The 27,999-nt window shown below is 44.2% G+C and overlaps 1 protein-coding gene across 1 annotated transcript; it reads right to left on the bottom strand.

The window, feature by feature from the left end:
- Positions 1-8: 8 nt before the first annotated feature.
- On the bottom strand, positions 9-27,740 carry LOC115135897 (microtubule-associated protein 6 homolog). The gene is made up of 6 exons (XM_029671069.2): positions 27,659-27,740; positions 26,698-27,512; positions 10,146-10,365; positions 5,126-5,358; positions 1,727-1,837; positions 9-537 (listed from the first exon to the last, which is right to left on the bottom strand). The coding sequence occupies exons 2-6, from the start codon at positions 27,429-27,431 to the stop codon at positions 399-401; spliced, it is 1,437 nt and encodes a 478-aa protein (XP_029526929.1). The 5' UTR covers positions 27,432-27,512; positions 27,659-27,740; the 3' UTR covers positions 9-398.
- Between the last annotated feature and the right edge of the window lie 259 nt (positions 27,741-27,999).

The following is a 27,999-nucleotide window of genomic DNA, read 5'->3' as shown; positions in this document are numbered from 1 at the left end:
AGCAAATCCACAAGTTATATATATTTATTTGCATTTGAATTGATCAATATATAGTACAGTACCGTTTCATTTTTTCAATAAGCACTTTATGGTTTGGCATTTCTAATATCATTACCAATAAAACAACATTATTTTCAGACATGAGCATGTCGCGGAAATTCTATTTATAGCATCTTTTGCATTTGCAATTGCTCAAACAGCTATGACCATTACGCTGTTTCGAAAACACACTACGTGTATGTGGGTTTACCTCACTCAGAGGAGTTCTTAATGGGGTATTTCTCTTCATGAATAGAACTCAGTTGAAAATACTAGATATGTACAGTACAGAACAGATCAGAACAATAGTCCCTCCCTGTATACCACAGGCCTACAGTGTAGATCTAGTGGATCTACTTCTACTTTACATCTGGGGAAAAGCGCACGACTCCGCCGCTCCTCCGTGGTTCGGGTCTTTCCTCCAGTGGTTCTGGTTCTCCTCCAACGGCACCCTGGGAATGATGATCACCGGGTCGGAGAACCTCGCCATTAGGCTCTCTAGGAGGTGAGGCAGCACATAGTTGAAATACAAATAAAAAGGCACAAACAAAGAGACACAAGATGAGGCATTTCTCAAAGGCCAATCAAAAAGCATTTTGCTGAGTTGAGCACCCTGTGGCTACTCATATCAGTGTACAACATCAGACTGATGCTGTGGGGGCATGAAGCTCAGTCTCAGGCAAAGCTACTCTTGGTTTCTTGTCACTAAATCTAATGTTGCTCAAAAAGACTGTTGGTGGACTTAAACAATTCATATTTTCTTCCCTAATCTTCATTCTGGAACAGACTGTTGGCATTTATAAAGAAAACACATACCTTCCCCAAATCTGAACAAAAGTTGGCATTGTTCTTCAATCACAGTGAGGATTTGAACAATTTCTGTTGAGGGATTTTTGTTACTAAGTTCATGTCAATAAATAGCCACTGCTCTCCGAGTTTGAATCCAATCTGTCACCTGAAACCTTTTCAGACTAAAAGCTAGAGCACACTAATGGGAATAATGAGAGTCTAATGCGAGGCCCAGGGTGTTCAAGGATACACAGCCACAGGACATTCAAAAATAATCTAACCTAAAATGAGCTAGAAACTTGAGGAGACTAAAACATGCACTTACAATCTTCTCTAGAGCAGAATTGTCTCTCTTTACAGCTAGAGTTTCAGTATACCCACCCTATTCAAACCCATCCCAATACACATTCAATATACATTTAAGGAAATAAATCGTTATGTTATATTTAGTATCACATTTGGTACTACAGTATAAGATTTGGATTGCCGATCTAACTCAAACAACATAACATCATTACATCAAATGATCAACAATGATACAACAAAAAAGTTAAGATGTATAACTGTGTTAATATAAACATCTGTAAGGTGTGTTATCCAAACATGTTTATTAAGGCACCATACCTACAGTATAGGATGTGACAGCCAACTTTCAAGCACTCACTCACTGACAGACTGACTGACTGACTCCCCTACTCGTTTCCATATGGAAGAGGAATCTGACCTGGTGGGAACTGTAACCTAGTACAGAGAGATTCATGGTGGGTCACTTTCAAAACAAAACTGTGCCACTATCAAATATCGAAGAAATCATGACTTTGAATGACATTTTATGAGCACATATGCATGATAATGAGAGATTTAAGGCTTGTGGCGGCTGTGTGTGTTTCTAGGTTACCTTGGAATGGGTAGTGCACAGCCCCACAGGTGTTGCTTTAGCGTCTGCACCCAGCCTGTATCACGGATTGGCTGACAGAGCTGTATGTAGTGGTACTGTTTTAGCACAACCCTTCAAATGAATCAGAATGTCACTCGTTAGATTTTCTAGACGTAGGATTTCACATCCTTAAAAAGCTACTCATGATACCAGATAAAGCTGAAAAATATAGTAATTACATGATTAAAATGGTTTCAGAAAATATATCCAAATGTCTCACACATTCTCACAGCGAAACAAAAGAACCTTTCATAAATCATTACATTGTGTAAATTTGTACAGTTTGTTGGCCCAGTGTATTTACATGACATCTAATTCTGTAATAATGTTCCACCCATCCTTAAATTGTACATTGCTGTATAATTTAGGCTTTGAATATATTGGGACACATGATGCAAAATAACATAACTGTAGCAGCAATATTCAAGCTCTTGAAAGGATGTCAGAACTCATGCCAGAATGTCTTTGATGAGCTTTGATAAGCGCTAAAGAAAATCTGAAGATAATTATTTTTTCTTCCATGTGGATTCACTCTCTCAAAATCATCTCATGTCTCACAAAGACAAAGACACAAAAACATTTAAACAAATACCTGCAACCACTGTTCTTTCACCGTTCTCCATACGTTTCAACACAAAGAACCAAGAGGACACTGCTTTTTCTGCTTTTGCATTTATTCATATTTCAGTAAATAGGAGCAAGCAGAGAGAAACACAAGCACTTCACAGTAAAATATATTGGCCCAACACTTCTTTGTTCCATTATTACTTTCAATTTTTAGCTTTTGTTTCTAATGCTTGGATTCAAAATCGATATCACTGGGTGGGTTGTGTCAGCACTTTACATGTAAGACCCCCCGACCCCCCCTTCCTGTGTTACGAGAGAAAGCACCCCCTTCCTGTGTTACGAGAGAAAGTATCCCCCTTCCCCAACCAAAGGCTGCAAAATGCTAATAAGATGGCCCTCGCTCTCTGCTCCGTGGGCGCATGCTCAGTCTGAGTGGAATAAGGTGTGGTGATTCATTGTGACATACTAACCAAGACACCACCATGGCAAATGGAGAGACAACACACTCCATTACTCAAAACTGAGGGGAGGGAGGGAGTCAGGGGACACTGACTAGCACAATAGATTACAACAACACAAGAAAGAGACTGGGGAGTGTGAGGAGGTGGGGGTTGACCCATGACAAGACAAGTGCTGCACAACGCACTGCTCTGTTGAGGCCTATCCTATCCCAGGAGTCTGAGACGCTGTTCTGGTCTTTACTACTGTCTGCTAAGACATAAGCAGACGTCTAGTAACATGCTATTACTTACAGCAAATAGAGCTCCATTGGCACTATACAGCCAATACAAAGGGGACAAGTCTAACTTGATTCATTTTGACATAATTAGGTTTTCATTTGTAAAACAGATCATTTTCCTTGCTCACTCATTTTTATCCCATTCAAGAAACTGCAAACATATGCAGAAGTATAACAGAAATGTAAACCAAATATAGAATCGAGTTTCGCTGCTTATCCTAATTCAATGAAATCACAGGGGAGAAATATCAAGTTGCTCTACATTGTTAGCCTATGCCTACAATATTTAGATTGCCATGGAAGGCAGCAGAGAGAGATTGATTTGAAGTTGAATGTGTTGAATATAATCTTGACATCTACACGTAATCTTGTCAACCTAATCAAATCCACACACTTAAACACACACCTGATTGTGGAAGAGGCCAGTTCTTTGAGGCCTGTGTTAGACAGACACATACAGATAATCATTTGAGAAAAAGAAGCATTCAACTTACCATCACATCACAGTCGCATCATTATTCAATAAAGAGAGGTATTAGCAGAGGTGGTAATCAGTGTTTCATACACAAACAAATAGATTCATAAATAAAACATAAATAACATATCATTCCAAAACCTTAACCATGAGTCTGCTCCTACTAGTGTGGACTAATATCACATCCAGCCAGGCACCTCTTTAGACCTCTGGGATGTGATAGTGTTGCTGGGGTCCCATCTGCTAGTCCCATGGGGGCCTAATCACGTCGGTTACAGTCCACCATGGCTCTGTGTGTGTGTGTGTCTGAGAGGAGGGGAGGGGCTGTAGGCGGGGGTGTGTGAGGTTATAGGTTAGACTGCTCTATGTAGGATTAGAAAGTGATGCTGCCACTCCACTGAGCTTTATCTATACAGAGTCTGCATGGTCTGGGGGAAAGCATAGCTAACGACCACAGAGCCACAATATCAATTTCCTATCGTGACTCAGTGACATGAGTATGTAATGTAGTAATGTAGTAATGTAGTAATGTAGTTATGCAAATGGATAATGTAATTATAATTTCATGATGGTAACATTTAATTTATCTGCTGTGCAAATAACTGGTCTAGTAATGCATCATCAGGTTACTGTAACCCAGATGGCTCCTGGTTTGGCAACAAGGTTGATGAAATAAGATATCCTTGTCTGACCTTTAAAATAACTTGATTAACTCATTTTCCTGTGAATAGAGAGAACACTTTGAATGAGACAGTATGAGGTTTTAAATGTTTACCTGACAATTCATTGCTCAAAACCATTCCCACATCATCCACAATCAACAGTTATTAGGTTTACAAAATGAGATTTCATTCAGGAATGATGGCAAAGTTTAACAAAGCATCTTAGTAATGGCAATCTGATTATAGACAGACTTGGAGGCCCGTGTGCACTGGAAGTTAGCATTCAGGACCTACAGAGCAGGCACACACTCAGCCATGGACCAATACACTCTAGAAATACCAAGCTGCACATTTATCAAAGATTTTCAGACCATAATTCTAGATGAGTATCTATCTTTGGATACATTTAGCAAGTTACAGCTATAAAGATCAAGTCCATTCAGTGAGCCAATTTACATGGTTTTCTCTTTCCCAAAAATCCTTGATAAACTCAACAAAGCAATCTGTTCAGTTGGAAGATGGAAGCCAACCACACAGGATTGCTAGTCGGTGAGCTCATGCAACAATAGCACACGCCGTTCATTGGTAGCCATGGCAACCTTGAGATGGAGAGGGGGGTGGTCGGTGGCATCAGGAAGCAGAGGAAGCGGATGCACACATCCCCTCGTTAGTACGGTGATCTAATGTAATGTGAGGCAGGGAAGAAACGACATGTCATGTCCCAACTCTGACATTTACTGTAACTACTACTAACTTAGCCAATTGGCAGAGAGAAGAGAGTGAAAGAGAGAAAGAGCAGAAAGAGGAGAGATAGAAAAGGGAGACAAAACTTAAAAAGGGGATGAGAACCTCTAATTATGCAGCCTTTGTGTTCTTTCCCTCAAAGAAGAATAAAAGGTAGAAGTGATGATTTTTACTCTTTTGCCTCAGCCAGTTTGTTGTTCATCTCTTTACTTTTCTCCTTGTCCATCTCCGCAGGCCTGGACTCAGTGGGCTGGTTCTCCAATGTCTTCTTCTTGGTGCCCCGCAGTGCTGTGCTGCCCTGCAGCTTCTGCTCTTTTGCCTTCTTCACAGGTTTGTCCCCTTGGCTCGCTAACCTGGTGCCCGCCTTTTTGGGTTTGGATCGGGGAGCACTGTTAGACCTCTCAACCTAGGCACAGGTGATGGGGAAGATTGGGATTCTTTATATAGTCTATCACCCAAGAAATTAGCAACAGGAGTAAATCACGGTGAAAAAAAGCTGCAGCAGTCCTCGGTTTGATGTTGTGTTTGTTTCATTATTACAATTAGATGTGTTTTGCCATCACGAAATACACAGTAAACAGAACAGCAAGAGAAATATTCTGTCATTCACAAAGACAGTGGGTTTGAAAATGTACTCTAGGTGGCTGTGGTTCTGAATAAATTATCTCCCTAGTCAAAAAATCCTATAGGATAAGTGATTTTTCCAATAGAATCCTAGAGGATTCTCACCAACCTATGGGATTATGTGTCACCTCTATCAGAATCCTATTGGACTACTTGTTTTGCTATTGGAAATGAAAAGTAATCCTATTGGATCCAATAGGATTCTCACAGTCCTATAGGATTTTGTGTCACCTGTATCAGAATCCTATTGGAATTATATTGGACTATTTATTTCCTATTGGACCCTATATGATTCTCACAATTCTATCAAACTCCTATTGGAATTCTATTGGACTAGTTTTTACTTATTGGAAATCAAAAGTAATCTGATTGGATCTTATTCATTTTTGATAAACCTTTTTTTGTCACCCATTTACATTTTTACATTTAAGTCATTTAGCAGACGCTCTTATCCAGAGCGACTTACAAATTGGGCAAATCACCCCAATCCGAATCTGCAAGTGAAGGTGGAGGTAGGGGATGATTATGGCCAAGGAGGTGCGTGTGCATGGACATCGGAGGATCTGGCTGAGGAGATCGCCAGGGCATCGGAGCACAGAGGCCGCTTGATGGAGACCGCTAGAATGATGGTGGCTGAAGCGGGCATGAGTGCTTCATCGACTGTGCTTCGCACAGATTCTAATGGGCGGACCGAAGGTGTGACGTCAACGCTGCGGGACGAGGAATCTGAGGCTCAGGATGTAAAGGAACATGGCGGCGTCCAGTTCCCGATTGCGTCCGTATCTGCTAAGACTCCGAAGTACTCCGGTAAGGCGGATTGGGAAGGTTGTCATGCTCAGGTAGAACTGTTAGCTCATTTTGGGGGGTGGCCGAATGAAGTTGCAGGGAGACAGACCCACTGTCTGAGCTGGTGGGCAGAGCAGCCCAGAGCCGGAAAAGCCTGCATGAGTGGCTGAAATGACTGAACTCATTCATGCTGTGTCGCTACAGGCAGCACGAAACACACGCCCTGGTCCCAGGGTCTGCTGGAGGTGTGGCCAGCCAGGCCATCGCCCCAAGACTCCCAGAGCTCAGGGAAACGGCTTGTGGTCCGCATAGATGGGGTAGTGCGGACCCCTGGCTCTCTTTCCCAACCCCCACCATCTTCAGGAGGAGCCCACCGATGAGGATGGGGGAGCAAGGCTCCATGTCCCCTAGAAGCAGACAAGGGTGCTCTCCTGAACCACCTGCTGCCGAAGGACAAGGCCTTCACTTGGATAGTGGAGTGCGAGGAGGCCTTCAGCACCCTCAAACGTGCACTGATCAAGGCCCCTGTGCTTGCCCCCCCTGACCTCACATTTCCCCTTATCCTGGACACAGAAGCAAGCAATATGGGCATGGGTGGGGGTGCTGGCCCAGGTGGTGCCAGAGGGGGAGAGAGTGGTGGCGTACTTCAGCAAAATATTCAACAAACATGAGCGCCGCTACTGTGTCACCCGGCGGGAGCTCCTTGCTGTTGTGGCTTCCATCAAACACTTCAAGTATTACCTGGGTGGCCTGCCCTTTACTGTAAGGACTGACCACTCTGCTCTCCAGTGGCTCATGTCTTTCAGGTGGGCAGGTGGCATGCTGGTTGGAGGAGCTTCAGCCGTACGACTTCACAGTGGTGCACAGGGCAGGGACACGCCACTCCAACGCCGACGCCATGTCCCATCAGCCCTGTACTGCAGACGGCTGCCGCCACTGTGAGCGCAGACAGGGCTGTGAGAGAGAGCTGTGTCTCCAGAGCACTCATGGGGTGGTGGAGACTGGACACTTTGGGGTCACAAAAACACTGCGGCCTCCGTCAAGGCTTTTTTGGGGGCAGCACAAGAGGGATGTGGAGGACTTTTTCCGGCCTCCAGGCCTCTCTCATGCTCAGCTCCAACAGTTCCCAGTTGGGGCTCCCATGGATAGGGTGGGAGTGGATGAAGTTGGGCCGTTCCCCACCACAGACAGCAGAAACCGACGGGTGCTCACGACCATGGACTATTTCACAAAATGGCCCGAGGCCTATGCTCTGCCTGACTAGGAGGCAGAGACCATCGTCGACGCCCTGACAGCGGGGATGTTCAGCAGGTTTGGAGCTGCGGAGTCCATCCACAATGACCAAGGCAGAAACTTTGAGTCCTGTGTGTTCACCATCATGTGTGAGAGGCTGGGTATTGCACAAGACCCCACTACTCCTCTCTATCCTCAAAGTGATGGCCTTGTGAAGCGCTTCAACAAAACGCTTGTACAGCAGCTGGCCATCGTCTCTGCCAAACACCAGCGTGACTGGGACAAGCACCTGCCTATGGTCCTCATGGCATGCCGCTCCACTGTCCAAGCCTCCACTTCCTGCACGCCTGCCCTCCTCATGCTGGGGAGAGAGATCCGCACCCCTGCAGAGATGGCGTTTGGTGTGCCCCTGGATAGCCCTCCTGTTCCCCTGGGACGGAGTATGCCCGGAGACTCCAGGACCGCCTGGAGACAGCCCACACCTTCACCAGAGAGCAGCTGGTGAATGCAGGTGTGAGGCAGATGAGGAACTATGATGTGCACACCCGGGGAAGGCACTTTGTAGCTGGGGAGCTAGTCTGGGTCTATAGCCCCTGAGAAAGAAAGGCGGATGCCCCAAGTTGGACAGTCACTGGGTGGAGCCCTGCAGAGGGTAGGGGAGGTTGTTTCCCAGGTGCAGCTTTTTGTTGTTGTTATGGGACAAATCAACCCCACACAGAGGGGCCTCTTCTCCCAAACCCCAGGGACCCCACAATTCTCCTCTCTGGCAATGCCATTCACCAGCCTCCCCCTCGGCACCGCAAACAAGGCTCCAGACAGCCCACTCCTCCAGTCTCCAACCCTGTTTCACCGCGTGGTTACCCAGAGCTACGGACTGTATTCCCCGTTCCCTCATCCTTGTCCCCCATGTCCCTGCCTTCATCCCATGGGCCTCAGATGGGCAGCCCCTGCCACGGAATGAGCTCCCTGTTTCAAATCTGCACACTCTGCAACCATCACGGCCACGCAGGCAAAGGAGACCTCTGGATCGCTTCAGAGACTTTGTTTGTTCCGTAGGGGACGAGGGACTTTGTGGTTGGGGGGCTGTGTAGCGACCCGCACAGACAGCTGTGTGTTATGTGTTATGCTGTTAGTTGGTTGTGTTGTACTTACCAGTACCAGTGTTCGCGGGGTCTGACATGCCAATCAACCTGCTATCTGCCAATCACGGGAATGCCTGGAATGTTCTGGTTGGTGGAGTGACAGGGGTTGGAGCATTGCATGTTTAAGCCCATGTTTTAGCCAATGTTCTCTCGCTTATGTCTGGTCTTTACAAGAGAAGGTCATGGTTGTTTTATACGGGTATCTTTCATTTATTTGGCGTGGGCTACAGCTAAACAGTAACCTGTACAGAGTTAGGAATAAACCGTGAATTTGTAAACTCATTCCTCTGTCTGGACAATTGTTCCTTTATGATCTAGCCAGGTCATTACATATACTATTGAAAATTGATTTTGAAAGTTCCATTTATATTCCTAAAACATACATCGAAAATGATGCTGTTGCTGCTTCCCATTGACAATAACTTTTGATAAATAGCTCAATGTCAAAACACTGTTTTGAAGTGTCCAAATCAATAATTAATAAACAGTTTGTGATATATTGAAAACCTAAACATAAAATGCACTACCTACACATACATGTACCATAATAGCGATCATATTACTTATAAACTTTTGACAAGTGGCAATTGATCACTCATATTGATTAGGGGAGAAATCTGTACGTGCAGGAAATTAGCGCAATATAAAATAATTGAGGATGAAAAATAAATCAACATTTCAATTTCTCACTAGCTTAACAATTTACAGAGTAAAAAAATGCTCTTCTGCACAATTTAACAGGCCTGCTCTGGAAAGAGCTCCCATAGTGACTGTGCAGTTAATTCGCCCTGCATACTTATTATAACCTGTCAAGCCATAATATTGATATTATTCTATTCATTTTTATTTCAGATCACATTGTATGGACACTAGAATGACATAAATACAGCTTTATTGGACATTCTGGGTGGCAGTAACCGAAAGGTCGCTGGCTTGAATCCCGGAGACGACTAGGTGAGGATAATTTTTTGTCGGTGTGCCTTTGAGCAAGGCACTTAACCCTAATTGATCCTGTAAGTCACTCTGGATAAGAACGTCTGCTAAAATGTAAATCTCACAGCTAAATATGGAACAAAAACCTGAACATTTATGTTTACCTGCAATCAAGATTACAAGACCAGTAAACTGAGGAACATCATCTCCCCCGTGTCTCTGGAGCACAATCTCCATATCTTTGCCTATTCATACCACTGAAAAAATCCTGAGGTTCTCAACCTCTTCATCACACCATCACAATATGGGATAAAATCATATAGGATAGGTTCCAAAGTCTGATTGCAATTTCTATTGGAATTTGTTTTTGGGAATCCTATCAGATTTTTTTTACTAGGGCTGCATTATTGCTGTACCATTGGTGTAGTCAATAGGACATGGCCTGCATGGTTTAAAGGAACTGAAACGTTCTCACCTTGGTCTCTTGTAGCCCTTTGTAGGGCTCATTGTACAGGCTGCGTATCCTCCTCCTGTCCACAGCCTTGTTGTCATTGGGCTGCTTCTTGGCCTGCTCTCCCCTGTAGGTGGCACTATAGCTGGTCTCCAGGCTGGTCTTCTCATCAGGGGGAAGGAACTGGGACTTGGCTCGGATCAGCTTCACTGGCTTCACATCCCTGTGGGCCTTGAACTCAGTCCTACGAGAAGAATCCGTATCAAATACAGTCACGGAAGAAACTGGGATACAGTAGAGTGATGAAAAAAGCTCTCCTCACATTTCACCTACAATCTATTTAGGGACATTAAAGAAGACTAGATCTGTATTGTCCCAAAGGGCAATTTGTGTTGCAGCATGTAGGCATTTAAATACTCATGAACAATGAAGCAGTCACATACCAATAAGTATATTGACATAGAGCAGGCAATGGTACTCAAAGTAGCCTACTGTTTGGATATAGAAATATATTTAGTGGAATGACTGGGTCTCTCCCATAGTATGGGTGAATAGGTGGGTGTATGGGAGCAGTGACTGCAGGTATTTAGTATAGTCCAGACACAGCAGTTCTTCAGAAGGTCAGCTTGACCTCCAGTCTCATAGAGAGGGTTCTGTACAGGACGAGCCAACCTCCAGATTATCATCAAATTGAGATTTGTTCACTATCAACTCTTTTTTAGCAGGTCTATGAACGAACATGTTGCTAATCATTTGAGTTTTAGATTGAACTGCCTTTCATAGATCAAGTTGATTTCAAGAGTTGTAATGGATTTTGAACTCATAAAAGCGGACCTAATTTTCCAGAAATGACTACATGATGGCCTTCTCAGTGATGAGCAGCTTGAGGCTGGGACATGGCATATTAACTCTAGTATTGGGAGGTCAGGTGGAAACATATTCATTCATTAATTATCCATAACTTCAATATTCCTTTCCCACTGCTCCTTCGTACGATCTAAACAAATGCCATTGTTCATGCAACTAAGGTGTCAAACACCAAATGAAAACAGAAGACTCCCTCCCTGGTCCCAGGAAATGAAAAAACTACCCTTCAAAGCTCCTCAGTGACCTCACTCTGTGCCGCAGCAGACCCCAAGCCCCAACCCCTCCCCCACAACAGCACAATGCACACGCCTTCCCTTATAGCCACACTGAAAAACACAGCATAGACCCGACACAGAGAAAAATATCACAGTGAAAAACTCAATGTTCCCGATGTGCACTACAGCAGTGAAGGGAAGGAGGGAGGGAGTGTTTGTTGATTAGGTAACACTATTACTAGCTAACGCTATTACTAGCTAACGCTATTACTAGCCTGGATGTAGAAGGCAGCCCAGACAGGCCAGGCAGCCCAAGCAGGCTCAAGTACTCCAGGCCCATTATAACAATTAGGCTGCTGCTGAAGATCACATAAAAAGACATGATATCAATCACACTACAGCTCAACCCATGGAAACCAAGGCAGCTACTGTAGCATGGCCATGGACTGATGACGAGAAGGCTTAAGTAACTGCCATCCATGAAGTAATACACTGTCCTATGTGTGGTACAAATGTGGCCTTCATTTGAATCAAATAGAAGAGTTGGTAACACTTTATTTGGATAGTCCTAAGTGGATGGTTTGTAGACATTCAGTAGATGTTCAATAACTGTCAACAACATTTCAACTAACTAACTAACCCTAACCCTAAACTTAACCCTAACCCTAAACATAACCCTAATCCTAACCCTTATGCTCACCCTAACATATATTCTACACATAACACTAAACTTAACCTTAGCAAGCAGTTTCTTATCAACATATAATTTGTTGATAGTATGACCATCTGTAGATCATCTACAGGTAACTGCCAAAATAATGGAAACACTTGAGTAAACGAGGGATACAAAGTATATTGAAAGCAGGTGGTTCCACACAGGTGTGAGTCCTGAGTTAATTAAGCAATTAACATCCAATCATTAGGGTCATGTGCTGTATAAAAATGCTGGACAGGCCATTATTTTGGCTACCATGGCTATGACTCCACAGGATGACAATGCCCCCATCCACAGGGCATGAGTGGTCACTGAGTGGATTGATGAGTATGAAAACGGTGCAAACCAAATGCCATTGCTGTCTCATTCACCAGATCTCAACCCAATTGAACACTTATGGGAGATTATGGAGCGGAGCCTGAGACAGCGTTTTCCACCACCATCAACACAACATCAAATGATGGAATTTCAAAACACTTGTAGAATCTATGACAAGGTGCATTGATGCTGATCTAGCTCGTGGTGGCCCAGCACCCCATTAAGACACTTTATGTTGGTGTTTCCTTTACGTAGGCAGTTACCTGTATATGGGACTATCCAAATAAAGTGTGACCCAATAGTTTCAGAATTCCCCAGATCTGTGCCTCGACACAATCCTGTCTCTGAGCTCTACGGACAATTCCTTCGACCTCATGGCTTTTTTTTGCTCTGACATGCACTGTCAACTGTTGGACCTATATAGACAGGTGTATGCCTTTCCATATCATGTCCAATAAATTTAATTTAATGCTGGTGGACTCCAACCAACTTGTAGAAACATCTCAAGAATAATCAATGGAAACAGGATGCACTTGAGTCTCATGGGCCTCCCGAGTGGCGCAGTGGTCAAAGGCTGTGCCACTAGAGATTAGAGATTCTGGTTTCGAGTCCAGGCACTGTCACAGCCTTCCGTGACCGGGAGGCCCATAGGGTGGTGCACAATTGGCCCAGCGTCGTCCATTTGGCCGGCAGGGATATCCTTGTCTCATTCGCGCACTAGTGACTCCTGTGGCAGGCTGGGTGCAGTGCACACTGACACGGTCGCCAGGTGTATGGTGTTTCCACCGACACATTGGTGCGGCTGGCTTCCGGGTTGGATGGGCATTGCGTCAAGAAGCAGTGCGGCTTGGTTGTGTTTTGGAGGACGTATGGCTCTTGACCTTCGCCTCTCCCGAGTCCGTACGGGAGTTGCAGCGATGAGACAAGAATGTAACTACTACCAGTTGGATGTCACGAAATTAGGGGTAAAAAAATTTAAAGGAATTTGAGTCTCATAGCAAACGGTGTGAATATTTATATAAATCAGGTATTTCTGTTTTATTTTTTTATACATTTGCAAAATTTCAAAAAACCTGTTTATACTTTGTCATTATGGGGTATTGTGTCTAAATCAATGAGAAAAAAATAAATAATTTAATCAATTTGAGTTAAAAGTCAAGGGTCTGAATACTTTCTGAATGCACTGTATGTAAGAATGCTGTTGATTGACTACAGCTCAGTGTTCAACACCATAGTGCCCTTCAAGCTCATCACTAAGCTCAGGACCCTGGGACTGAACACCTCTCTCTGCAACTACGATCCTGGACATTCTGACGGGCCACCCCCAGGTGGTGAGAGTAGGCAACAACACATCCACCACACTGACCCTCAACACGGAGGCCCCTCAGGGATGTGTGCTTAGTCCCCTCCTGCACTCCCTGTTCACCCACGACTGCGCGCACAACTCCAACACCATCATTATGTTTGCTGATGACACGACAGTGGTAGGCCGGATTACCGACGACGATGAGACAGGCTTTAGGGAGGTCAGTGACCTGGCAGTGTGGTGCCAGGATAACAACCTATCCCTCAACGTCAGTATGACAAAAGAGCTGATCGTGGATTACAGGAAACAGAGGGCCGAGCACGTCGCCATCCACATCGACGGGGTTGAGAGCTTCAAGTTCCTTGGTGACCACATCACTAAGGAATTAACATGGTCCGCACACACCAACAAAGTCGTGAAGAAGGCACGACAATACCTCGTCCCCCTCAGGAGGCTGAAAAGATTTGGCATGGGCCCTTAGATCCTCAAAAAGTTCTACAGCTGCACCATTGATAGCATCTTGACTGGCTGCATAACGGCTTGGTATGGAAACTGCTTGGCATCCGACTGCAAGGCGCTACAGTAAGTGGTGCGGACAGCCCAGTACCTCACTGGGGCTGAGCTCACTGCCATCCAGGACCTTTTCTGTTCTGACTATGCACACTCACTGGACTCTACCCACACACACACACACACACACACACACACACACACACGCACGCACGCACGCACGCACACACACACTGATGACACACACACACACTACATATACGCTCACATACACAAAACACACATACACACACATGCATATTGATGCCACACACACACACACGCACACACACACACACACACACACACACACACACACACACACATACATATACGCTCACACACACAAAACACACATACACACACATGCATATTGATGCCACACACACACACACGCACACACACACACACACACACACACATATACGCTCACACACACAAAACACACACACATATACGCACACACACACACACACACACTCACACACACAAAACACACATACACACACATGCATATTGATGCCACACACACACACACGACACACACACACACACACACACTTTACGCTCACACACAAAACACACATACACACACATGCATATTGATGCCACACACAGACACACTTTTTCACATATGCTGCTGCTACTCCGTCAATGATCTATACTGATTGTCTACTCACTTTTACCCCTACCTATATGTACATATTACCTCAATTACCTCGTACCCCTGCGTATTGACTCGGTAACGGTACTCCTTGTATAGCCTCGTTATTGATATCTACTGTGTGACTACTTTCTTTTTGCAAATGTTTTTACTTACTCGTAAGTAAGCATTTCACGGTAGTCCACACCTGTTGTATTTGGCACGTGACAAATAACATTTGATTTGATTTAAATTGACCCACAACATTTGATTTTCTCATGAAGTAAACTGCCCATGATCTCTATGATGTGACATGGTGAGTAGAGTGGTGGTTAAAATAAGTACAAAGCAGATTACACAAAGACAGATTATACAATGTCCAAGACCAAAGGCACAGAGTGCTACCCGCAACAGGGCACTAGTGACGGAGGGTAGTGGTAGGACTGGCAGAGAGAGAGAGAGAGAGAGAGTCAAACACAAGTCTATACTGTACATAACTAGCTGGACAACGTCATGCTCATATGACTGGTAACAATCAAGCTAGTGTCTTTCAGGTCAGTGTGTGCTTGGTACCTACTCTCCTTCCAGCTGATCAGTGTACATTTCTTTCAAAACAGGTCTTTGACAGGATTAGGTACATTTCTTGAAAATTCCTGCACACCTGTTACACACACTTCTAACTCTACAACTGAACACGTCTAATTTCCCTTTACTCCCTCTATTATGTGGTACTACAAACGAAACTTCCCTCCCCAAAAACAAGCTGTTATTTGATGAGGTAAAGCTAACATATGTATTTCTTACTGTGTGGCCATGTAGAAAAGCAGGTGTTGCCAAGCTAACAAACTGGCTAATGGTTCTTCCTGCTTCTTGGAGCTGACCCTGCGGGAGAGATGGGATGTCTTGTGAATAGCTCTGTCACTATGACGATGTGACACTGGCACTGACAAGGGGTGTATATGTGTGTGTGTCTTTTGTAACATGGCACGGCCAGGCAACGGTCCGGCAGAGAGGGAACATTCTGGCACTCCTCTCTTAGAGACTATGAAAGGGCAGAGAACAGGAAAAAAGGGCCATGGACACGACACTTCTAACGTTATGGCCTACTAACTCTAAACACATGTATTCCCAAGTCAAATCGTGCACTCTCCTTAAACATGTCATGTCAGTTAGGCTACATCCATTCATGAGACAAAATGAAAGAAATCCAATTGATTGCAGCATTTACATTGGACTGTGTTTCATACAGTATTTTATATTAAAAATCATTATCATCAGTTTGACTGGACAGTCAGTCTATTTGACTGTAAGTTTACCTTCCTATATCAAATCAAATTCTATTGGTTGCTTACCCATATTTTGCAGATGTTATCGCAGGTGCAACAAATTGCTTATGTTCCCAGCTCTAACAGTGTAGTAATACCTAACAATACACACAAATCCCCAAAATAAAAAGATAAAAACATCCCACTTTGACAGTAAAAGCTCAGCACAGAATTTCTAATCTGAAGCCCATCCAACTGTCCCAGAGTTTCAAATAAGAAACCATACACATCTGAAATGATTGCACGATTTACTACCAGGCAGAATCAATGTTAATTCGATAGCATACACAATACATAACAGAGGACGTTCTCTCACATTTGATTCAAGGTGAATCAATCAACCCCAGTGTACAGTAAATCAGTCCGCATGCTTCCCGTCCGAAACAGTTCTGAACAGTTCATGCATAGGACTATATTATGATTACATTTTGTGATGTTTTTGTTCATTTTGGCCTTCGGCAAGGTTTTTTTCAGCTGCTCATGCACACAAAATGGTTTCTTGAGGCAAGCTGAAGTTCGGTAGATGAAGTCTACACCCTTTCATCCGTGATTGGTCAAAGGTAGGGATTCTTTAATTAAGTGTTTGTTGTCATTCAATGAGAGACAAATCATTTGCATGCAAATCTTTTCACTTGAGAAATACTACACCAAACATCTTAGTTAGATGCAAAATTGCACTGCAAAAATGTTACCTCAATAAATCTGTCATTCATTTTATCTTCGATGAATTCTGACTATTTTGAGGAAGTGTACAGTATACTGGCTATGGCGTCTCAAGATGGACAAACAGCACTATTGCTGCTTTTTAAGAGCGTATGGGAGCACACTAGTTCGGTTCACATAGCAGACTTTGGCTAGGCGCCAGCCACACCGAAGCATGCGGAAGGCTTAACAGTACCTTGATTTTCTTTCTGTGTCAGTCAGCCATGACATGTAGCCAACGCCTGATGGTTCCTGATCAATACTCTCTCCTCCCTCAGGGATGAGCTTGCCTCTGGCTGTTATGGGAGCTGTAGCTGAATCTGTAACCTTTCAAGACAGCCCATGCAGTCAGATGGCTATTGGCTACAGTGTGACATAGTGCAACTCAGTGAAATCCCCACAGTGGGTATTGTACCTTCTGATGCATGGCTAAACCTCGGATATATCCACACCTTTAATCAAGTTTGATGCGTCAAGTATTTCAAACAATATATGTCATTTAGAAGAAACTTTTATCAAGCGACTAAGAGTCACGCGTGCATACATTTTACGTATGGGTAGCTTCGTGAATCAGAACACACAATCCTGGCTTCGCAAGCGCCATGCTCATCATGGTACACACAAAGAATTTGACACAAAATAAATCACTATTGAGTTAACATTTTGTGTGACATGAGAAAGAGCGGCGTAATCACGAAACAAATGTTTTGGCTTTATATAGTACATTATGTTGTGCATAGACACACTAACTGAATACTGAAGGACAATTAAGCACCATAATCCAAAAATTAATGTTTAACACTTCAATTCAACAATCCTCTCTTCAGACTATGCTGTAATGCCACACTGCTGATCCTAACCGGCCTGCATCTGAAGGGAGTTACTGGAAGCTAAGCTTTGTATGAGAAGGAGAGACTGAGCAGCATGTCCTGCCCTCCCGCTCTCTCTCCATCCATCCCTCTCTTTATCTCTCCTCAGTCAGAGCCCGTGTGGTTAGATTCAGTGATTCAACACGCACTTCCTGCCTGTCGATAGAAACACCAGGCTTTACAGGCCTTCTAAGAGGATCACTTTTAAATCCACCAAAATCTGTTGGCCTCTTTACAATATTTCAGCCACTACTGCTGCTCTGCTCGTATGGATGGCACACCAACAGTCCAGTGCAACATTCATTCATTCATTCACATTCATTCACTGCAGGCAGGGCAGGGGTGAATTTAGGATAAAACTAGGCACTCTCATCTGCAATGATTTGTGAACACCCTGTGCAGAGCAGAGGTCCCTATGGCCAGTGAATGACTAGACAGCTGTCCATCTAACCATGATGAGAGTAATGTGGGTATAAAATGAGTCAATGGCATGAAATAAAATTAAATTCCAGTATAAATAAATGACTGAAATACATTAATCAATGTTGGATTTAGCAGCAAAGACCAGATTCCACACTCTGCTGGCATGAAAATGTGCTGTGATGCAACCTGAGACGATCTGAAAAAACAAATAATGCTTTCCCTTTCCCCCTCTGGGCTGAAGTAAACAAAACTCAACTACCTCTCTTTCTTAAAGCAGTGCAACATGCTACTTATTCATCATCCACATGGTATGAGGTTATTACACATAATGCAATAGAGGAAGAACAAATAATTGCCTCAAAATGAAACTGTTTTCTAATTAGATTTCAACAATGGAAAAGAAGCCTATTTAATGGGATGAAAAGAAGAGCTGTCTGTGCTGTGGCTCATTGTGTTCATCACCTTGGTCTGATTTCACCATCAGGAAACGGCTGGTGGTCGGTGGGGATAATGTGGAGTAAACAATGCCTAATAACAGTAGGTGAGGCCTGACCCTAGGGGTATTCTCATGTAAAAGTGACATTCAAAGCGTAAACATGGCACAAAGTAGGGAGGCAGCTGAGCTGAGGGATCTTAACCCCTGCTCTGCCTGAAGTGGCAGCAGGTTCCCAAGTCAGAGAATAGAGCTCAGGGACAGAGCTCTGCTACCCGACATGAACCCGACGATACATCAATAACTAGGGTACGGGTAGGACTCGGGTATCACTAAATTGATATCCCTCTAGTGGTGTGGGGGCTGTGCTTTGGCAAAGTGGGTGGGGTTATATCCTTCCTGTTTGGCCCTGTCCGGGGGTCTCATCGGATGGGGCCACAGTGTCTCCTGACCCCTCCTGTCTCAGCCTCCAGTATTTATGCTGCAGTAGTTTATGTGTCGGGGGCTAGGGTCAGTTTGTTATATCTGGAGTACTTCTCCTGTCTTATCCGGGGTCCTGTGTGAATTTAAGTATGCTCTCTCTAATTCTCTCTTTCTTTCTCTATCTTGGAGGACCTGAAACATAGGACCATGCCTCAGGACTACCTGGCATGATGACTCCTTGCTGTCCCCAGTCCACCTGGCCGTGCTGCTGCTCCAGTTTCAACTGTTCTGCCTGCGGCTATGGAATCCTGACCTGTTCACCGGACGTGCTACCTGTCCCAGACCTGCTGTTGTCAACTCTCTAGAGACAGCAGGAGTGGTAGAGATACTCTTAATGATCGGCTATGAAAAGCCAACTGACATTTACTCCTGTGGTGCTGACTTGCTGCACCCTCGACAACTACTGTGATTATTATTATTTGACCATGCTGGTCATTTATGAACATTTGAACATCTTGGCCATGTTCTGTTATAATCTCCACCCAGCACAGCCAGAAGAGGACTGGCCACCCTTCATAGCCTGGTTCCTACCTAGGTTTCTTCCTAGGTTTTGACCTTTCTAGGGAGTTTTTCCTAGCCACTGTGCTTCTACCCCTGCATTGCTTGCTGTTTGGGGTTTTATGCCGGGTTTCTGTACAGCACTTTGAGATATCAGCTGATGTACGAAGGGCTATATAAATACATTTGATCTGATTTGATCACTAACATTTTGAAGCAGAGCCATTTGCTTGTGCTCTGCTGCACAGTACTGTCATATCTGACTAAGATCATAACATGGTTTCGGAAGTGTTTCAACCTTGTCAGCAGTCTAAGGCACTGCATCGCAGTACTTGAGGCGGCACGACAGACACAGGATCCATCTCGGGCTGTGTCGCAGCCGGCTGTGTTTCCTCTGACACATTGGTGCGGCTGGCTTCCGGGTTAAGTGAGCAGTGTGTCAAGAAGCCGTGCGGCTTGGCAAGGTCATGTTTCGGAGGATGCACGGCTCTCGACCTTCACCACCCCCCCCCCCCCCCCGAGTCCGTACAGGGGTTTCAGCGATGGGACAAGACTAACTACCAATTGGATATCACGAAAAAAGGGTAAAAAATGTCAATATTAATGATAATGAAAAAATAATAATGTTCCTTCAGTTTGTCGGAGTTAAGAGTGACGAAAAGTAGGTAACAACTCTCATGTCTAGTAATTGAGCAGAGCAGCCCGAGCCAAGCAGAGTTGTTGTTATGGATACTCACAGAGTGCATGCAGAGCTAGCTGTCTGTGTTCAGGGAGTGAGTGACAGACAGATAGGAGCAGCTAATGGATTTACTAATAGAGGAAGTTATTTTCTGATTTCGGGTTTCGGGCACGACCAGGCTTTACATTTGGCAGAAGCAATCGGGTGGGTAGGGTAGGGCCTGAAATGTCGCAGAAATGTGTAGGGCTTGGGCTTAAAATTCATGCCCGTGCCGGGTTCCACCTCACACAGCTAAGACAAGTCATTGAAGTCTACACAATGGTGGTGGAAGATAGGCTTTGATGGAGACAAAGAGAGGTCCTTGATCACATCTGTCACAGTCCGCACCATCCACAGTCCAACATGTCATGCACACACGCTATTATGAAATCAAAAGAAAAAGGTGAGAAATCAGGAATGACTGAAACCTGACCTGGTCTCTCCTATCATTGCTATGCAGACGACACACAATTAATCTTCTCCTTTCCCCCTTCTGATGACCAGGTGGCGAATCGCATCTCTGCATGTCTGGCAGACATATCAGTGTGGATGACGGATCACCACCTCAAGCTGAACCTCGGCAAGACTGAGCTGCTCTTCCTCCCGGGGAAGGACTGCCCGTTCCATGATCTCGCCATCACGGTTGACAACTCCATTGTGTCCTCCTCCCAGAGCGCTAAGAACCTTGGCGTGATCCTGGACAACACCCTGTCGTTCTCAACTAACATCAAGGCGGTGGCCCGTTCCTGTAGGTTCATGCTCTACAACATCCGCAGAGTACGACCCTGCCTCACACAGGAAGCGGCGCAGGTCCTAATCCAGGCACTTGTCATCTCCCGTCTGGATTACTGCAACTCGCTGTTGGCTGGGCTCCCTGCCTGTGCCATTAAACCCCTACAACTCATCCAGAACGCCCAAGTTCTCTCACGTCACCCCGCTCCTCCTCTCTCTCCACTGGCTTCCAGTTGAAGCTCGCATCCGCTACAAGACCATGGTGCTTGCCTACGGAGCTGTGAGGGGAACGGCACCTCAGTACCTCCAGGCTCTGATCAGGCCCTACACCCAAACAAGGGCACTGCGTTCATCCACCTCTGGCCTGCTCGCCTCCCTACCACTGAGGAAGTACAGTTCCCGCTCAGCCCAGTCAAAACTGTTCGCTGCTCTGGCCCCCCAATGGTGGAACAAACTCCCTCACGACGCCAGGACAGCGGAGTCAATCACCACCTTCCGGAGACACCTGAAACCCCACCTCTTTAAGGAATACCTAGGATAGGATAAAGTAATCCCTCTCACCCCCCTTAAAAGATTTAGATGCACTACTGTTCCACTGGATGTCATAAGGTGAATGCACCAATTTGTAAGTCGCTCTGGATAAGAGCGTCTGCTAAATGACTTAAATGTAAATGTAATAAAACCAAGGCATTCATCATAAATGCTACTTCATGTTTTCCTATTCGATTGATAAAGAAGCTGTGAATCGCGCCGGAAGGGATGGCTGCCGTTTTAAGGGCACCTAACCAACTGTGTTTGTTTGTTTTTTCGCATTCTTTGTAACTCTTTTTGTACATAATGTTGCTGCTACCGTCTCTTATGACCGAAAAGAGCTTCTGGACATCCGAACAGCAATTACTCACCTCAAACTGGACAAAGATTTTTTATTTATTGAGTCCGACGCGAAGGATATACAGCCTTGTCGAGACAAGGCCCAAATCCTTGTCAACAGCGTGAAGAAAAGACTGAGAAAAAGGGGGAGGAGGGCGGGGTGCCCTGTAAGAATTTGTGTCTAATGTCTAATATTAAAGAAGTCTTGAGGTATTACTTGCCTGAGGTAGAATACCTCATAATAAGCTGTAGACCACACTATCTACCAAGAGAGTTCTCATCTATATTATTCAAAGCCGTCTATTTACCACCACAAACCGATGCTGGCAATAAGACTGCACTCAACGAGCTGTATAAGGCCATAAGCAAACACGAAAATGTGCATCAAGAAGCGGCGATCCTAATGGCCGGGGACTTCAAATCTGTTTTACCTCATTTCTACCAGCATGTCACGTGCAACCAGAGGAAAAACACTCTAGACCACCTTTACTCCACACACAGAGACTCATACAAAGCTGTCCCTCGCCCTCCATTTGGCAAATCTGACCATAATTCTATCCTCCAGTTTCCTGCAGGAAGTACCAGTGACTCGCTTCATACGGAAATGGTCAGATGACGTGGATGCTTCAGGATTATTTTGCTAGCACAGACTGGAATATGTTCCCGGGATTCATCCAAAGGCATTAAGGAGTGTATCACCTCAGTCACATGCTTCAATAAAGAAATGCATCAATGACGTCGTCCCCACAGTGACCGTACATACATATCCCAACCAGAAGCAATGGATTCCAGGCAACATCCGCACCAAGCTAATGGCTAGAGCTACCGCTTTCAAGAAATCACGATATGCCCTCAGACTAAACATCAAACAGGCAAAGCGTCAATACAGGACTAAGATTGAATCCTATTACACCGGCTCTGACGCTCGTCGGACGTGGCAGGGTTAACTATTAAGGACTACAAAGGGAAACCCAGCAGCGAGCTAAATGCCTCAAGCCTACCAGGTAAATGACGCAAGCCTACCAGACAAGCTAAATGCCTTTTATGCTCGCTTTGAGGCAAATAACACTGAAGCATGCATGAGCGACCAGCTGTTCCGGACGACTGTTTGATCACACCCTCCGTAGCCAATGTGAGCAAGTCTTTTAAACAGGTCAACATTCACAATGCCGCGGGGCTAGACGGATTACCAGGATGTGTACTCAAAGCATGCACGGACCGACTGGCAAGTTTCTTCACCAACATTTTCAGTGTCTCACTGACTGAGTCTATAATACCAACATGTTTATAACATACCACCATAGTCCCTGTGCCCAAGAAAGCAAAGGTAATCTGCCTAAATGATTACCACCCCATAGCACTCACGCTGGTAACTATGAAGTGCTTTGAAATTCTGCTTATGGCTGACATCAACACCATCATGCCAGAAACACTAGACCCACTCCAATTCGCATACCACACAATCTTAATTGCACTGCACACTGCCCTTTCCCACCTGGACAAAAGGAACACCTGTGTGAGAATGCTGTTCATTGACTACAGGACAGCGTTCAACACCATATCACCCACAAAGCTCATCATTAAGCTAAGGACCCTAGGACTAAACACCTCCCTCTGCAACTGGATCCTGGACTTCCTGACGGGCCAATCCCAGGTGGTAAGGGTAGGTAACAACACATCTGCCATGCTAATCCTCAGGGGTGTGTATTTAGTCCCCTCATGTACTCCCTGTTCACCCACAACTGCGTGGCCAAGCACGACTCTAACACCATCATTAAGTTTGCTGACGACAGTGGTAGACGTGATCACTGACAATGACGATACATCCTATAGGGAGGAGGTCAGAGATCTGGTACCAGGACAACAACCTCTCCCTTAATGTGAAAAAGACAAAGGAGCTGAACATGGACCACAGGAAAAGGAGGGCTGAACAGGCCCCCGTTAACATCGACGGGGCTGAAGTCGAGAGTTTCAAGTGTCCACAAGGACACCAAGGAATTATTAGATTATTTTGTAAATATTTTCTTAAACCTATTTATTGAACATCATTGTTGTTAAAGGGCTTGTACGTAAGCATTTCATACAATCTTAATTGCACTCCACACTGCCCTTTCCCACCTGGACAATATAAAAATGTGTTCTGAGGTAAGATGAACGTTCCTGTTAAAATAAATCTACACCTGTTGTATTTGGCACATGCGACAAATAACATTTGATTTGATTTTTTCATCTTTGGGGTGCATTGTTGGGACATGCAGGCTGCACAGAATAATTTCACATTGTCTAGATTTTAAAAGGACTGCTACAGTCTAAGCATAGCTCTTGGTTCAGCTTCAGTACTTTTGTTTTTGTACCGTGAGGGCAGTTCTATGTACTTTATGGTGTCTTAAAAAATATCCTATGACAGTCACTGGCTGAACACAAATAATGATGTGGTCCAGCTATCCAGTCAGGTTCCATCTGTAATTTGTATTCAAGAAGCTTCATATCGTATTTCTAGGAGAGCATGGATAAAAATACTGTTTTTCTGAATAGGCTTCATTTACATATTGTACATAGGTCCAGGAGGATAATTGCATTAACTGAAGCAAATAGTTGTTACTTGGCTGAATTGGGAGAACCAACTACACTGCAAATCTCATTCACATCCTTCATTCTAATGAATAACACTTCCCTCTCCAACCATGCAGGCATTCAGAGACAAGGTTTTGTCATGACTGTCCTGACCAGGTCAGGTTACAGGAGACCACAACCCTACAGATTATCTCTCAACCCCAACAGAGGAGGAGAGATCTAGGGGTCTCAAGATGTGGGGGGGTTTATGACCCCTCACGCCCCTGGTAAATCTCAGGCCACAGACAAGACACAGACAATAGATGGAATATGAAAATGTATGTCATTTTTGTTTTGTTATTAAAGGTTAATAGATGACGTTATTACGAAAACATTGTAACGTGAAGAGTTTTCCTAGTAGATGTTTGATGATTATACATTGTACGTTGTATTGAAAATATCCAAATCAAAGACAATGTTTTGGGGAAGATGAAATGTTAAGTTAGTTGTCTAAAATTGGATTTGAATAAAATCTAGACCTTGCCTCATTAACTTGGTACGCCCAGAGAATTGCCCTAAAGGCGGTTATGCCCACTTCTGACCCAAAACCTGTGAGTATAGAATTTACAGGAAGACTACGTGATCCAAGCTGCAGCAAGGTCTAAAAAGTCAACGAACCCAGAACGCAACGCAAGTTTGAAGACAAAGAAATCCTTTTCTACCCAAGCTACACATTTTTGGTTCTTACATGATTCCATATGTTATTTCACAGTTGTGATGTTTTCACTATTATTCTACAATGTAGAAAATAGTACAAATAAAGAAAAACCCTTGAATGAGTAGGTGTGTCCACACTTTTGACTGGTACTGATATATATATATATATTATAGGCTACAGTAGGCTACTACAATAAATAAACTTTCCGGTGACACACTGACTCACCAAATGATGATGATGAAGCCATGGGCTACTCACCGGTGATGGCTGATGTGCTCGTCGTTGATAATCTCAAGATTAGCTTTGTAAAACAGTGCTGCTGCTGTTCACTAAAAATTGGGAGTTGTTGAGAATGTATTTCTCTATTGGTTCTCTGTTTTCAGCAGTAGGCATTTGCTTTCCAAACTATATGTTTTTATTCACAATTGTATTTAGAAATTTGAAAAAGGCAAACTGACAGCCGCAACCAACTAAAGTAAAATAATTCAAGTCAGGACTGGCAGCCATCACTAGTGTACCCATTAACAGTCAAATTGACGGTAAGAGGTTCCAAAAACCATTCTATGGATTATGTCTATGGCCACAACACATTTGGTGCACATAGGAATACCGGTAACTGACAAAATGAAGACAACACTTAAGTAAATGAGGGATACAAATGATATATTTTGGTGTGGAGTAAATTTTCCTGGCATTGTTTAGGTCCACTTGTAGAATCTATGACAAGGCACATTGAAGCTGTTCTGGCAGCTTGGTGGCCCAACACCCTTTAAGACACTTTATGTTAGTGTTTTCTTTATTTTGGTAGTTAGGCCTACTCGTATGTGCTTGTGATAAAACATACTCTTTGGCTAAATTATGTTCTCTGGTGTACTTTGAACATTGAGAGTGGGCCCTAGTACCTCATCATCTTAAAGTTGATCTCACTAAGTGTGTACATGATACCAGTGATGTAAAGTACTTGTAAAGTAAAAAATACTTTAAAGTACTACTTAAGTAGTTTTGGGGGGTATCTGTACTTCACTATTTACATTTTTGACAACTTTTACTTTTACTCCACTACATTCCTAAAGAAAATAATATACTTTTTACACCATACATTTTCCCTGACACACAAAAGTACACGTTACATTTCGAATGCTTAGCAGGACAGGAAAATGGTCCAATTCACACACCTATCAAGAGAGCATCCCTGGTCATCCATAATGTCTTGGTCATCCCTACTGCCTTGGTCATCCCTACTTCCCCTGATCTGGCGGACTCACTAAACACAAATGCTTTGTTTGTAAATTATGTCTTTGTAGTGTGCCCCTGGCTGTCAGTAAAAATAAATGTAATGCCATTGTGCCATCTGGTTTGCTTAAAATAAGGAATGTGAAATGATTTATACTTTTACTTTTGATACTAAGTATATTTTAGCAATAACATTTACTTTTAATAAATAAGTATATTTAAAACCAAATACTTTTAGACTTTTACTCAAGTAGTATTTTACTGGGTGACTTTCACTTTTACTTGAGTCATTTTATATTAAGGTATCTTTACTTTTACTCAAGTATGACAATTGGGTACTTTTTCTCCACTGCATGATACAATGTATGGTTCCGCGTTTCATCTGTCAATAGAATTTACAACTTACTTGTATGAGCTGCCAATTGTAACTTCCTGTTTTAATTGCCTGTTTAGCGCATCTAACGCCGCCCTGCTTCTGGCCCCTGCCGCGTCTTCTCGCTCCACTTTGATGCTAACTTTCTTTTCACCATCCTTCTCTGCAGTTGGATTATTTTTACTCCCTTCCATCATTTCTTTCTCTTGCACTTTGTCAGCAATTTCGCTTTTCTCAACCCCACTGTCAACTTCCGCGTGTGCATGGTAGTGTTTGGACCTATCCTGGACACAGTCACCGCCGATGGAGATGGAGGGATTGGGTTTGGCAATCCAAGGATGGTCGTCCCTTTTCGGAATGGGCCATGGCTTGAAATCCTTCTGATATTGTGTCTTGTTGTTAAAAGGGGTCTCGGGAGTGTGATATTCATTCTTAGGTTTACAGCTTGGCTCAGGGCGCACTTTCCAGTGCTTAAAGTCTTGGCGCATTACAGAACCACATGCGCGCTCTTCAGACACAGCAGTTCCCGTTACGGGGTGCTCACAAGCCGCTACCGCCTTGTCCTCGTGAGCGGGTAGAGTTTCTATGGCGACCGCGCTTGCCTGTGCCTGGTGATGCGGCTGTTTTTGTTGGTGCTGCAGTTGAAGATGCTGCATCTCTGAGACGTCGTATCTGGTGAAAACCAATGGCACCGAAATGTCCCCCTTGTCCAGCTGGTTCCAGAAGCGGGCCATACAACACGCCCTGGTGATGCAGGGCCACGCCATGATGTCGGCTTTAGCTCAGTTCCTGCGCGCGATACAATGGCACTCTCTGTCTCTCCTAGGCTCTTGATGGGCACCAGTGTTCTGTTAAAGGAAGAAAATGAGGAACAAAATGTCAGAGTTGTTGAATGGTGCAAGATACGATGTTTAGCGAAAATAGAGGAATTATACATCCATGATGCAAATATTACGAATACAGAGATTGGATGCTTAATTAGCGTTATTACAACCTCCCCTTTCGCTGATGTTTTCCCTTTGCCCTGCTCTCAGCTCTGCTCGTTCTGTCCTGTCATGCACATTGCTCTATGATAGTGCACTGCAAGGAAAATCGGTCCCGCCTGCGCGCTCAGCATCCTCCCATGAGACGATGATTAGAATTGGAGCAGAGAAATATCACCTGGTATCGTCATCATCCATCATGCAATGTCTGCAGTGGGAGGAGAGACGTTTTGGTGCCTCAACCTATTCCATTATAGTTTTATGTCGCCATACTTCTATACGATCCCGTGTTTATGTATTGCTAGCATTTAATAAAACATGAGAGGTTGATGGTTTGCTTAATAGCATATCA

Source organism: Oncorhynchus nerka, linkage group LG10 (assembly GCF_034236695.1).
Source record: "Oncorhynchus nerka isolate Pitt River linkage group LG10, Oner_Uvic_2.0, whole genome shotgun sequence".
NCBI lineage: Eukaryota > Metazoa > Chordata > Actinopteri > Salmoniformes > Salmonidae > Oncorhynchus > Oncorhynchus nerka.
The sequence above is the reverse complement of the archived record's forward strand: the minus strand, read 5'-3'. Positions and strand labels throughout refer to the sequence as shown.